Consider the following 13,116-nt stretch of genomic DNA (forward strand, 5'->3'; position numbering starts at 1 on the left):
AATTTATGTTGCATGTAGCACCTTGGTCCCGGAGGAACGTTGTTTCGCTTCACTGTGTACTAACTGTACATGGTTGAAGTGACAATAAAGCCAACTTGACTTGACTCATGCTGTTTTGCTCACATTCATAGTCTACAAATGATTTATGAGCGAGGTTTGCACTCGTCTCTCATCTAGAGGAAACTGTTCAGTCACCTGTTGGACTCCCACCATCACAGGTGTATTCCACCTCAGTGCTGCCATCTTCTCAAATTACCGTTCCTGTTTGAGCAGGTCTTTTATTAAAAGTCTGAAGTAACCAACCACAACAGCAGTTGTCGTGAGCTGACACTGTATACATAATATAATAGATAAATGATGCTGCCGCCTGGCCTCAAACCTGTGTGACAGGTCAGCCCTGTGCGGCAGCCTCACCTCAGCAGGGCGGGAGGGGCGCTCGTATCCCGTCACCTGAGGGGACGAGCGCACCCTCCTGTATAAGACAGATGCTTCAGCATCCACAAACACACTCCGGGCGGCAGCAGTCATGGCAGACTTCGGTGGCAAACCCGGGGGAAATGATGGGATTGCGCGTGCTTTGGGACAGCAAGCCGGTGAGTTTGAGGAAAATCTCTCAGATTTCATCAGCTTTAAATATTATTTCAAAGAAGAGAAGAGTTTTTATTCTGCTGTCTGCAACAGCTTCAAACCTCAGAGAGTTTCCTTCAAAAGGTTCAAAGTATGAAGCTAAAATGAAAGATTTTTAATTAGGTCATAACAGTTGAGTTGAATCTCTTCATTAGAAATGTAAACTTACGACCTCTGTTTATTTTGATGTTTCATTCTATTATCATGATTATGATTATCTTACTTTTTCTGTGGTTATCTAAACTGTCCACGCTTTTTAAAATCCTTTTGCTCTTTAAGCAAAAACAGAAAAATGGATAAAATGTTGTGTGGCGATCAGCTGACTGAGCACTCACACTTTAGTTCAGACTCACAACCAGGAAGCGATAACACTGTCTGATACTAAATCACAGACTTTATGAATGAGCAGTCATTTCATTTTCAGCCTGCAGTAAAAAAAATTTAAATATTTAACGTAATTTTTGGACTTTGTTGAGAAGATGAGGTGTGCAACAACATCGATGCAAACACCAACACCGACAGTTCCCCGGTTTGTCCGTCCACATTCCTGCGTGAAACTGACAGGAATTTCCACACGGCCGTGTCGGTGAGGGCGGCCTTGTTTACAGTGCAATCAATCATGTTGTCATAGAAACGTCAATGCAAAGTAAGTGTAATTATCGCACTCGGCCGTCGTTGTTCAGCCTGTTCTGCAAACTCAGCCGCTGAAGCTCAGGGAGCAGACACGAAGCACAGCAGGTACACGCCCACGTCACGCACGCCCACACCGCCCATCAGGTACTGCACACACAAAAAGAGGAAACTGGTCCACGCGTACCCTTCCACAGCAACGCTAACGTGAGGCCAGAAGCTTTAGAGAGCGAGCTGAGGCCACCAGCTCCAACCTAGCTGCTCAGCATGTCTCCAAAAGTAGGGTCACCACAAACTAGCAGCACTACACGCACAGACACGGTTCACCTTTCAGCGGCCGTGGCTCCTGTTTCTTCCCTCTGCCTTCCCTGACCTTTCTTCCATCTGTGGCTGTGGAGCTGTGTCGGCAGGTTGCAGATGGCCAAGTACAGATGAAATAGCTCACGCTGAAAGTAGAAATAAGCAGTAATAATCAGTACATATAAATGTGATGGTGAGAGCCCTTCAGGTGAGGATGCCTAAACGCTGTTTGTTGTGCAGGTAAGGTGGTGGAGGGTGCAGTGAAGAAGGGCATGAGTGCATACGCACAGAAGGGGCAGAAGGGTGGCCAGGAGGGTGAGAAGAAGAAGGAAGGAGGAGGAGGAGGAGGAGGAGGTCTCAACATCGATGACGTGCTGTCATTCGACGGTGGAAACAAAAACGAGGGTCAGGGAGGTGGAGGAGGTGGAGGAGGTGAGCGCTGCCTAATGGAGCAGCATTTTTAAACATTTTGTGTTTACATGTGACTTGGCATCGTGCAGGATGAAAGCAGAAAGCTGATTTAGACCAAATATTTAAATTTGATATGATTTCATTTTGAATTTGATGGCACCCTGTCACGTTATCATCCAAAAAAATCAAACCTGTACAGGTGTTATGAAAGAGGAAAATATCCACAGAGGTCAGTGTGTGGGAGTCGACTCGCTGCTGCCTCTGCTGGACGTGGGAGGAACTGCAGCTTCAGAGACGGCTCCATCTGTGTTTGTCTGATATTAATTTCTCGTTTCTCTCTCAGGTCTGGGGAACGTCGTTGGCGGGTTATTTAAATAGAAAACCTCCTTCAGCCCCATCAAACCTCCACCTGCAGCCTCCTGAGATGACTACATCATATCATGTTTGCTGTGTTTTATCTTCTTTCACTTCATGTTCAGCAGAAAATTCAAATTCTTCCGTCTGATTGTTTTATGATTATTATCATTATATTGTTTGCCTTAATAAACAGGCACAATTAAAAGAGCTTTGTCACCAGTGTGCATTACTTCCTGCTTTATTTGTTTAGTCAGATTTAAGCAGTGTCCCAAATCAGGGTCTGCATCCTCCTGAGGCCGCATCTGTAGGCCGATTACGTCACAGCGACATGACGAAGGCTGCTCCAAATGCGGCCGATAAATGCGTCCTTCATTTCCCCGGATTTGAAGGATGGCTCAGGTGTATAGACTGAGGGACCCACTGCTGCACATCATCTGTGAGGCTTTGCAGCCCTGATGATCCACCAGGACAAACTCAGCAGTGTGTGAGGAAGAGGAGGAGGAAGAGCCAGCAGCAGCTGACAGATGGAGAGAATAGACAGACTGTTCCCTGTTTGTGAAGGACTGCTAGGAAAGTTTAACATAACTAATTGTCTGTCCTGAATCAGTCTTATTAGGTAATGTTCACATAATGTGATCATCCCAGTGTTTCCAGTGTGGGAGAAAGTACTCAGAGTACTCAGGGCCTTCAAGTTACACACTATGAAAGGCAGCAACAAGTTTAATGTTCAGAAACCTAAAGTCTGTATCAGCAGCAGAATGGAGCTAAAATAAATGTTGGTTTCAGTTCTATGAAGCTTTGAGTATTTTGGATCAGTAGCTGCTGTGTTTGTTGCATCATATTGCTGTAATTGTTTATATGCTTTATATATTCTGAGCTAAGTTGATCTATAGTGTTACATCATATTCTATAAGGATGTTATGTGTTTGTAGACTTTCTGCCCAGTTTGACCCATTTAGCAGACGTCAGCCTGTTTAAGGCTCTGATATCTATTCTGTGTGACTTAAAGAATAATCCTTTAATTGTCCCACAGGGGGAGATTTGGTTGTAACAACAGCAATAAAAACAAATATACAAACAAACAGGACACAGAACAGAAACATACACTTTTTTTTTTAATATTTACATCAAAGACCATAGTTACCAAAAACAGAGTACTGTACAGTTATTAAAATTAAATACAGATAAGAGGCAAACCCAGGCTGTAGTGTGAATTGGTTAAAGCAGTTATGACATGGTCTGATTTTCTCACCCAATAAAGGAATATTTCATATATCAGTCGACTCTTCATTCTATCAGACACAGTTATCACAGCTCCTACATTTGCTTTTTACACATATATGTAAGCACTGAGCCAAATTTAGTGATGCCAACATATTAAAAGAACAATATTTGTCTCTTATATATAACACATCTGTATATACACTGTCAAAGATACTTACTTGTCTTTGAGTGAAGATTTAAGGTGAGGAAATATAAATAACTGCAGCTTGAATCTTTACTGAAGCTCAGTATTAGACACAGAGTTCAAGCTCACTGCTGTAATAACTAATTAGGACAGAGGCCTTAGACCTCCTGTCCTAATTTCCTCTCCTTTCTATTATTGTACGATCTTCTGTACGATATAAAGCGCCAATATAAATTCCAATTAGTTGAAGAGATCAAAGCATTATTCAGATTATTAAGCTTAAGTAAAATATACTAATACGCTGTGAAAAGACTTAAATGTTATAGACTTCATCTGTGTAAACAAGCTTTTTTGTGAACTCTAAAATAAGCCTGTTTTCAGCTTTGTGACCTTTTTGCGTAGCCTAATGCTCTCCAAATTCAGGGGCAGCATGCTTCAAAGGACCCGACCCACCTGGTCCACGTAGGACGGGTCCTTCAAAGGCCGGGTAGGCCAGAAGTGCGGAAGCGTAGAGCTGCCACCCAGGCAAAAGAAAAATACAAGTGTATCACGTTATAACGTGAAAGGTTTATTGTTCTAACAAGATACTTTTCCTGTTTGTACAATATAATATTTATATTGTAATAACGTGATATTATGTTGTTCAAACAGGAAAAGTATCTTGTTAGAACAATAAACCTTTCACGTTATAACGTGATACACTTGTATTTTTCTTTTGCCTGGGTGGCAGCTCTACGCTTTCCATACAGAAGTGAGTGGCCTACCCGGCCTACTGAAATTATCCATTGAATTAGCTAAGTAATTCCTAAATGCGTGTAGATTAAATAAAATTATTTTACCTGGATGTGATTGTCTCTGATGAGTCTAAGGTACCAAACATGCCGGTGACAACGATAAAGTTTTTCCAGCTCCTCGAGAATGAAAAATGTACAAAACAACGGAGCGACATTTCTGGGTCAATTTTAAAGTTTTCACGCTGTGGCGCTAGTGACCGGACAAAAAGCGCTACAGCGCACACTGTTAAACCTGGCACCTGGCAGACACACCCACCAGGCCTGAAGAACCGGTGCTCTGTCACACCCACACACACACCTATACACAAACACATGGAAACAAAGGGCAGCAGCACCAAAAATACACATGCTTATTCAAAATCCCTGGATCCTTCAGACCCAGGCCGGTGACACCGGCTCCTGTCATGTTCCTGCTCGCTCGTGGCGTTCAGCTGAGCAGCTGTTGCTGTCGGTACCTATGTCGCAGCCAAAACTCAGGAGAACGAGGGTTCTCAATTGCAGCTCCGATGCTTCCCCTCCATATTAGACAAGCGTCATCAGTGCAGGTCTTTAAATCCAGATTGAAAACCTATTTTTATTCCCGGCTTTTAACTCTGTAGGAAACTGACACCTTTCTTCTCAGTTTTATTGTATGTTTAATTTTGCTTGTTGTGTTGATTTGTGTTGTTCAGCACTTTGGTCTGCCTGCTGTGTTTTTAAAGTGCTATACAAATAAACGATGATGTTGAAATATTAAAGGTAAAAATATTAATGCTGCAGTAGAATATTCCGACTGCTACAGGTGTTGAACTTTGAGCTCATTTTAAATACTTCATATATTCTGTTTATGCATCATATTCTATAAATCATGTGTTTACATGACACGCAGCACAATCACGTGTGGATGTCCACATATCTACGAAATCTGCTGAAAAGGCTCAAGCTGTGTGGGAAATGGTTAACCGTTGGGATCTACAGGGTTATTAAAATGTAAATGAAAAATGAAGCACTGGCAAAAAAAAGTCAACAGGCTGTAAAGTAAAAGAGTAAAATGTCTGTGACAGCGCTGTGGGACACGGGGACACGGGGAGAGGACAGCGCTTTACTTTTAGATTTGTCCTGCTGGGACACCACTGCTCCAAACGAATGCACAAAACCATCACCGCAGCACAACAAACAGCAGTTCAGCTGTCAGAACCACACTCTGTGTTTTACATTTCTGTGAGGTCACAGCAGGTGGAACAGGTCGAGCTGGTCTGCAAACACACCTGAGAGGTGTCACCGGCTCCAGTCTCACCTCCACCTGCCTGAGAAGGGAAACGTCTCCTCACAGCAACACAGAAAATCACAGACATGGACAAACTGGCCGGGATTGTCGGGAAAAAAGTGGGTGAGTGCAAAAACAGTAATAATGATAAATGGAAAAGAAGTGAAGCTGATTCGTTTTTCTGCTCCTGCTTTGATTGGTGGAGCAGGCGGAGCTGCAGTCAGGTGGAAACTCAAACTTAAGTTTTTTTAGTTGAGCTGATGCACAGACAACAGTAACAACAACTCTTTCAGTGTGCGCTCAAATACTGGACTCAACAGGACAGCTTTTTTCATAATGCTCAGACACATCACAGACCCTGATTCGCTTTGATGGAGAGAAACACAAATAACAGTTTAATTCTTTTATCTTTAATAGTTTTGATATTTTCATGTTCAAGCATTGTCTCAGATTTCAATGTGTGAAAAATACTTTTACAGCTTACATGACAAAGTCGAGACTGGACAACCTTTCTAAACCAGTACGATACACAGTGACATTGCAAACATGCTCACTGTGATCTCACAAGTTCAAGTGAGATCATCTTTTCAAAGATGGCCTCCGGAGCTGGAAAATATAGTTGGAAAATTACTCTCGTTGGGTTCAGCTGAGTGATTATTACTGATTATCAGTATTAACAGTTACCTGGCATGGTTTAACATCCATAAAGCCTTTATACGAGTCGCAGTGGGACAACACCTGATTCTGCGGCTATAAAGGAAACTGAGGAAGAGGAACAGGAAGTGGAAGTGCAGGAAAGAACGTCGTGTATACCCATTATTTTAAACTTGTGCTTTTCGTACAGGAGATGCGGTGGAGGGTGCGGTGAAGGGCGCTCTGCATTTAGGGAACAAAGACAAAGACAAGAATAAGAAGAAAGGTGGAGGAGGAATCTTCTCACGGACAGGAGGCGACAAGGACAAAAAGAAGGAGGTGGACAAGGGCGAAGACAAAGGAGGACTCTTCAACAGAGAGGACGAATATGAGAAGGAGCGGAAGTCCGGATTCAAGGGTCTCTTCACTGAAGGGCCGCTCCCTGAAGCTGGCGGTGGTGGCGGAGCAGCGATGGAAGGAGAAGGTGAAGAAAAACCACAAAGTGCTTCTGCCAACGATGGGGGTACGTATGAGGAGCAGGACTGCACATCGCTCCGTCACACTGAAGCCTCTTTGTATATGGCAACCTCGGAAGTGTACAAGCTGTGCCGCTGAATGGATTCGTTCATAATGTCTCACTTTTGGTTCTTCTCAGATTTGCTGGATGATCTTTTCGAATTGGCTGAAGAAACATCTCAAGGAAACTAAAACAGGAAGCTGTAAAGCACATCCCGACCCCCGAGGAATCAACTCCCACTCCTGAATAAAGACTAAAAAAAAAATCCACTTTTTTGTCCGTCTTTCAGAAACGCACAGCTTCAGGCAGATAACTCGTAAGCTGGAAAGGAAATGGCGTGCCACAAACCATTAGAGGAAAAATGACCAATAATCATCCCACAGATGTAATATTATCTACAGCTACTTTCAGTACATTGATGTTAAGTTAGACTCTTTTTCTCCAATTGATCTTTCTGAGTTAACTTCAATAATTACTTCCTCCAAACCATCAACGTGTCTTTTAGACCCCATTCCTACAAAACTGCTCAAAGAAGTCCTGCCATTAATTAATGCTTCGATCTTAAATATGATCAACCTATCTCTAATAATCAGCATTTAATCATTTGTTATTATTAGAGCTGTCAGCATTAACATGGATCAATCCAACCAATCACAGCAGATGGCCCCGCCCCTCCCTGAGCCTGGTTCTGCCGGAGGTTTCTTCCTGTTAAAAGGGAGTTTTTCCTTCCCACTGTTGCCAGAGTGCTGCTCATAGGGGGTCATATGATTGTTGGGTAATAAAAACTAAAATGCTTGAACATGGACTTTAAATACATTCATTTATTGTTTCTGGTTTGGTTGTCCTTTAATATTGAATAAATTAAATGAATAAATTAGTTATGTGGAATTATTACTCTGGTCAAACAGAGTCTCTGAGGTAGCTCATCACACACATAAATAATCCATTTCTATGAACTGATCTAAATGTGAGGAGAAAATACCTGAAACGTTGCACAGGTTTGGTATGACAGTCTACCTGTGACACAGGTGACCAATCAATGACCTTTCTGTGACCTGATGGGGGGTCGTGAATATATGTAATACATGAATACATAAATTAGATGTATAACAAAAAAATAATTATAAAATATGTAATATATGTATATATTGTAAGGCAGACCCTACAATAGTACATACAGAGAAAAACCCAACAATCATATGACCCCCTATGAGCAGCACTTTGGCGACAGTGGGAAGGAAAAACTCCCTTTTAACAGGAAGAAACCTCCAGCAGAACCAGGCTCAGGGAGGGGCGGGGCCATCTGCTGTGATTGGTTGGGGTGAGAGAAGGAAGACAGGATAAAGACATGCTGTGGAAGAGAGACAGAGGTTAATAACAGATATGATTCAATGCAGAGAGGTCTGTTAATACATAGTGAGGGAGAAAGGTGACTGGAAAGGAAAAACTCAATGCATCATGGGAATCCCCGGCAGCCTACGTCTATTGCAGCATAACAAAGGGAGGATTCAGGGTCACCTGGTCCAGCCCTAACTATATGCTTTAGCAAAAAGGAAAGTTTGTGTCAAGGCTCTGTGTGCAGGCAGGCAGAGATGAGGATTCAAATGCAGGACTCGGAAAATGGAATGTAACTCAAAAAACCTCAGCTTTATTGCGGGCAGGAAAACAAACATAAAGTGAGGACGGAACACTGAGACCAAGAACACACAGGCAAAAACTGATGGTACGACGCGACACTGAGCATGGGAAAACACAGGGCTTATATACACAGGGTAGTAACGGGGGAATCGCCAACAGGAGGGAGACACAGCTGGGAGAGATCAGGGCTAACGAGACGGGGGAGCTAAGCTGCACACACTAACATAAAGACTTTCACAATAAAACAGGAAACATGAATTACTAAACAAGCATGCAGACTTTACACTGCGAGACAGACAGAATGACACATGGAATCTGAACTAAACTAAACGTGAGATATAACTGAGAACAAATCCTTAAGCACGGATAAACAGAAACAAGAAACTAATAATAATCATCATCATCACTACGAGAAGAAAACAATCCATGAAGCAGAAATAAACCAAAACATAATAAACTCAAAATACTGGGTCCAACGGACCCAGAACCGTGACAGTTTGAAGCCTAATCTTGAAAGTAGAGATAGTGTCTGTCTCCTGAATCCAAACTGGAAGCTGGTTCCACAGAAGAGGGGCCTGAAAACTGAAGGCTCTGCCTCCCATTCTACTTTTAAATACTCTAGGAACAACAAGTAGGCCTGCAGAGCGAGAGCGAAGTGCTCTAATAGGGTGATATGGTACTACAAGGTCATTAAGATAAGATGGGGCCTGATTATTTAAGACCTTGTATGTGAGGAGCAGGATTTTGAATTCTGGATTTAACAGGAAGCCAAAACAGGAGAAATCTGCTCTCTCTTTCTAGTCCCTGTCAGGACTCTTGCTGCAGCATTTTGGATCAGCTGAAGGCTTTTCAGTGAGTTTTTAGGACTTCCTGATAATAATGAATTACAGTCGTCCAGCCTGGAGGTAATAAATGCATGAACTAGTTTTATTCTAGGGTCAGATTTGTTATTTTACAGGGGAGCACGTGCACATTGTCTACTGTGCACGTGCACTGGTACAGACTACAAATAACATCTGAGCATCAGAGCAGTAGCTGAGAGTAGAAGCAGAAACAGAAAGTAGCGTATCATAGAAATACTTACTCACTGATTTTGCTTTTGTTTTCAGGTGAGTCACAGTTTAACAGTTCATACACTGTTATTTAAAGTGTGAAGTGTCTGTGGCCTGAAGAGCGTGGCAGCACTTTGAGCTCACATTCAGTGATGGGCGGTTTGTGTTGGCTCATGTTTTGGAACTAGTTCGATGCACAGAAACATACGAAGTAACATCAGTACAGAAAAGGAGAGCACTTCTGTGAATGATGAATTAGCCGGTGGAACAGGTCGGGCTGCTCTGCAGACACACCTGATTCCTCAGCTGAGCCACCTGATGGGCGTCGTCGGCCGCGCTCTCACCTGAGAGCTGAACTTAAAGCACACCTGAGTGCGCCTCAGAGACAGAAACACCGCAGAGATGGACAACCTCGCACAGATAGCCGGCCAAAAAGCGGGTGAGTAAAAAAACAAAGCATCCGTTTATGGTCTGATTCGAAACAGTGAAACTGGCATAAACTCTTCTACTGCAGACATGTAAAGAGGAAAAGATGTTTCATTAGTAAAACCTGAGATTTTCGCAGCCTTTGTTGTTGGCGAGACGGGTCAGAGCAGCTCCTTCCTGCCGGGCTTCACCTCCTCTTTGGCTCCTTTGGTCAGTTTTGTTGCTTGTTGTTAGAAGCAGGCTCAGAGGCAGAGGGCAGATTTATTCTGCGTATCAAGAAAAAAAACAGCTCATATTTTCTTTCGTTTTTGTTCATCTTTACGTCCTTTTGTTCAGGTTACCTGACTTTACCTGGTGCAGGTGAGAAGGCTGCCGTTTTAGTTAATATTCCCCTTTTCAGATTAAGTTAACTTGTGTTTAAGCATTTATTAATGATTGTTAATTATGCATACCCGACCTGTTAACTGATCGTAACTGTGATGTGAGTCCCACGCCCCCCTCGTCAGGGACGAGTCAGAGCTGAGGAATTGCTAGAAAAACCTGTCTGTGTGAGGAGTCAGTCATTTGGGAGGGGCTCAGAGTAGAGACGCCACTTGTCCACGTCATAACATGGGTTCATCTGAGGGCACCTCCCGGGCACCTCTTAGGTGAGGCCCTGGGGCACTCCTGAGTGTCCACCAGAAGATGAGGAGGAGGAGGAGGTGAGGTCATCTGGTCTTTATCGGGTCTAAAATGACTCGATACAGCCTCAGAAGAACAAAAGTGTGACGCACTGCATCATGTCAGCATTTATTTGATAGGAACTAAAGCAAACTGACTCCGCCCCCTGATTCAGCAGCATTAAGTTGCAGTGATGGTTTCTGTTGTGTCCTGTAATGTTAGATACCAAACGGCACCAGCACAGGGTGGTGCTGTAAAAAGGAAGAAAATGTCGTCCAGCGAGAGATCGCCAAGGTGACGAACTGATAAACAGACATGTGACTCCCTGCTGCATTTCATTATGTAAACATATGTGCTGTGTCCATTAAAGGGCAGCAGTTCCTCTTTGCAGCGTCGCTTCAGCTCATTCAGGTTTGCAGCATTCATTCATGCTCAGCTCTGAGCTCTGCAGCAGCTCCATGCAGACGTGCTGTCGCAGATTTGCAGCTGCGCTCAGAGCTTTGTCCTGCTGATGACCAGTTTGGTCCGAACTTTCTGTGAGACAGACGGCCTCACGCTGACTCAAGAATACTTTGGTGTAGAGAGGAGCTCGTGGTGCACTCAGATCATCATTCCTCCTCCACGGTGCTCACAGCTGCTCTGAGGCGTTTGTTTCCTCCAAACGTGCTGCTGTGCATGACGGTCAAACATCTGCAGTTTGGTGTTGTTTGTTCAGAAGCAGCTTTGCTGCCGTGTTCTGTTAAAGAGAAGAATATGGCTTTCTCCTGCAGCCCTCCAAACAACCCACATTTGATGGACAAGTATGGCTGTCATGAAATTTAACCTTTACTGAGGCCTGCAGAGTCTGAGACAGAGCTGTTGGATCTCACCTCTGGGTGAATTTTGGGAACGTTACTGAGTTTCTCCTCAGAGCCTTCAAAACATTAAATGAGGAAAATGTGTTGGAAACCTGAGCTGCAGAGAAGGGGGGCAGTGGAGATCGAGAAAAGATGTTTTTGAACCTAAAGTGTTTGTTTTTTCCGAGCAGGTAGCTTGGTGGAGGGGGCAGTGAAGGGAGCTCTGAATTCAGCCAACAAGAACAAAGGTGAGAAGAAAGGAGGAGGAGGCGGCATCTTCTCGATGTTTGGAGGCAACAAGAACAAAAATAAGGACAAAGACGATAAAGGAGCGCCCCTCCCAAATGTGCCCAACAAAGATGATAGTGGGGGCAAGAAACCAGTACCCGAAGGGAATTTAGCGGGAACTACAGGAGGGAGCGTGGGACCGACGATGGGAGGAGGTGCAGGAGGGAGCGTGGGACCGACGATGGGAGGAGGTGCAGGAGGAAGTGGAGGATCAGCTGGACCTGTAGGACAGGAAGGAGTCACAACAGACAGAGGTAGGGATAAAGAGACCCTCCTGTTGGTGCTCAGCTGTCCGCTCACTGAAGATGAAGCCATGAAGGCTTAAAGTCAGGAAGTTGTTGCTAAAAGAAAACATGTCAGGAAGTGACAAAAGAAAGAATCAGCTACAGGCAGGGTGCTCGCTGCAAGCACCAGTTTTTGCCCCTCAGCAGGCTTCCTGAAGTCAGCCATTCAGAGGAAGCCTTGATAAAAGTTAAAGGGGTTTTTAGGTACTGGGATTCTGGATGAGTCCAGAAATCCAAAGCAGATATATTCACACACGTGTTGCATCTTTTGGTTTAAGTATGTCATGACTTTACGCCTTCATCACTCACTGGTTTAAGTTGTCTTTAGTGAACCTCCGACTGACGTATCAGCAGCCCAGACTCACGTATAATCTGTTTAGAGTTAGTAACCTATCCTCTGTCTTCTTGGTTTGTCTCAGATCTGATGGATGATCTGTTCGAGCTGGGAGACGAAATGAAAGGGAACTGAAGCAAAAGGAAGAAAACCCGACTCCCACAACCACTCAGAGAAGATCCGGAAGGACGAGAGCGCCCACATTTTTCTCTGGTCTACAGTTTTGCACAGAACTAAAGATTTTAATGCATTATCAGCCTATTATTCACCGTGTTTTATTCACCGTGTTTTCTGCTTTTAGATAACCAGTCAGTGTGTTTAACTTTATCATAATAATAGCACCAGCAAAGACGTTATGAATGAATAAATTTAAATGTTTTACTGGAGGGGACTTTTCCTTCTTTTGGTCAGTTTGTCAGTATTTTGTCTCGTAGAAGCTTCTCGTAAACTCCATGGTGGATGTTTTAAAACATATATTAGTTTTAATTTTAAGAAAAATAAAAATCTTACACATAGTTCAATATATGATCATTGAAAATCAATAAAAGCAATCTGAAATAAATACTGTCATAACAAACAGAATTAAATAAAGAAATAAATTTATGAAAATGTGTTTTTTTCCATTTACTTCTGATGTTTTTCCTTATGTTGACATACACTTTGATTCATTATAAA

The 13,116-nt window shown here is 43.3% G+C and overlaps 2 protein-coding genes across 2 annotated transcripts; both read left to right on the forward strand.

Annotated features, from left to right (window-relative positions):
- Positions 1-459: 459 nt before the first annotated feature.
- On the forward strand, positions 460-2,547 carry LOC113035356 (PE-PGRS family protein PE_PGRS33-like). The gene is made up of 3 exons (XM_026190890.1): positions 460-593; positions 1,798-1,989; positions 2,312-2,547. Exons 1-3 carry the CDS (start codon positions 527-529, stop codon positions 2,344-2,346), a joined length of 294 nt encoding a protein of 97 aa, XP_026046675.1. The 5' UTR covers positions 460-526; the 3' UTR covers positions 2,347-2,547.
- A 7,111-nt stretch (positions 2,548-9,658) lies between these two features.
- LOC113034488 (circumsporozoite protein-like) lies at positions 9,659-13,050 on the forward strand. The gene is made up of 3 exons (XM_026189031.1): positions 9,659-10,052; positions 11,727-12,077; positions 12,527-13,050. The coding sequence occupies exons 1-3, from the start codon at positions 10,016-10,018 to the stop codon at positions 12,574-12,576; spliced, it is 438 nt and encodes a 145-aa protein (XP_026044816.1). The 5' UTR covers positions 9,659-10,015; the 3' UTR covers positions 12,577-13,050.
- Positions 13,051-13,116: the final 66 nt, after the last annotated feature.

The sequence above is a fragment of the Astatotilapia calliptera genome, chromosome 13 (assembly GCF_900246225.1).
Source record: "Astatotilapia calliptera chromosome 13, fAstCal1.2, whole genome shotgun sequence".
Taxonomy (NCBI): domain Eukaryota; kingdom Metazoa; phylum Chordata; class Actinopteri; order Cichliformes; family Cichlidae; genus Astatotilapia; species Astatotilapia calliptera.

Bases quoted from the DNA above. Each gene is read 5' to 3' on its own strand.
- LOC113035356 (XM_026190890.1), top strand. From the start codon at position 527: ATGGCAGACTTCGGTGGCAAACCCGGGGGAAATGATGGGATTGCGCGT. The intron at 594-1,797 runs GTGAGTTTGAGG...TTTGTTGTGCAG, and splicing joins TGCTTTGGGACAGCAAGCCG to GTAAGGTGGTGGAGGGTGCA. The intron at 1,990-2,311 runs GTGAGCGCTGCC...TTTCTCTCTCAG, and splicing joins AGGTGGAGGAGGTGGAGGAG to GTCTGGGGAACGTCGTTGGC.
- LOC113034488 (XM_026189031.1), top strand. From the start codon at position 10,016: ATGGACAACCTCGCACAGATAGCCGGCCAAAAAGCGG. The intron at 10,053-11,726 runs GTGAGTAAAAAA...TTTTCCGAGCAG, and splicing joins GATAGCCGGCCAAAAAGCGG to GTAGCTTGGTGGAGGGGGCA. The intron at 12,078-12,526 runs GTAGGGATAAAG...GGTTTGTCTCAG, and splicing joins AGGAGTCACAACAGACAGAG to ATCTGATGGATGATCTGTTC.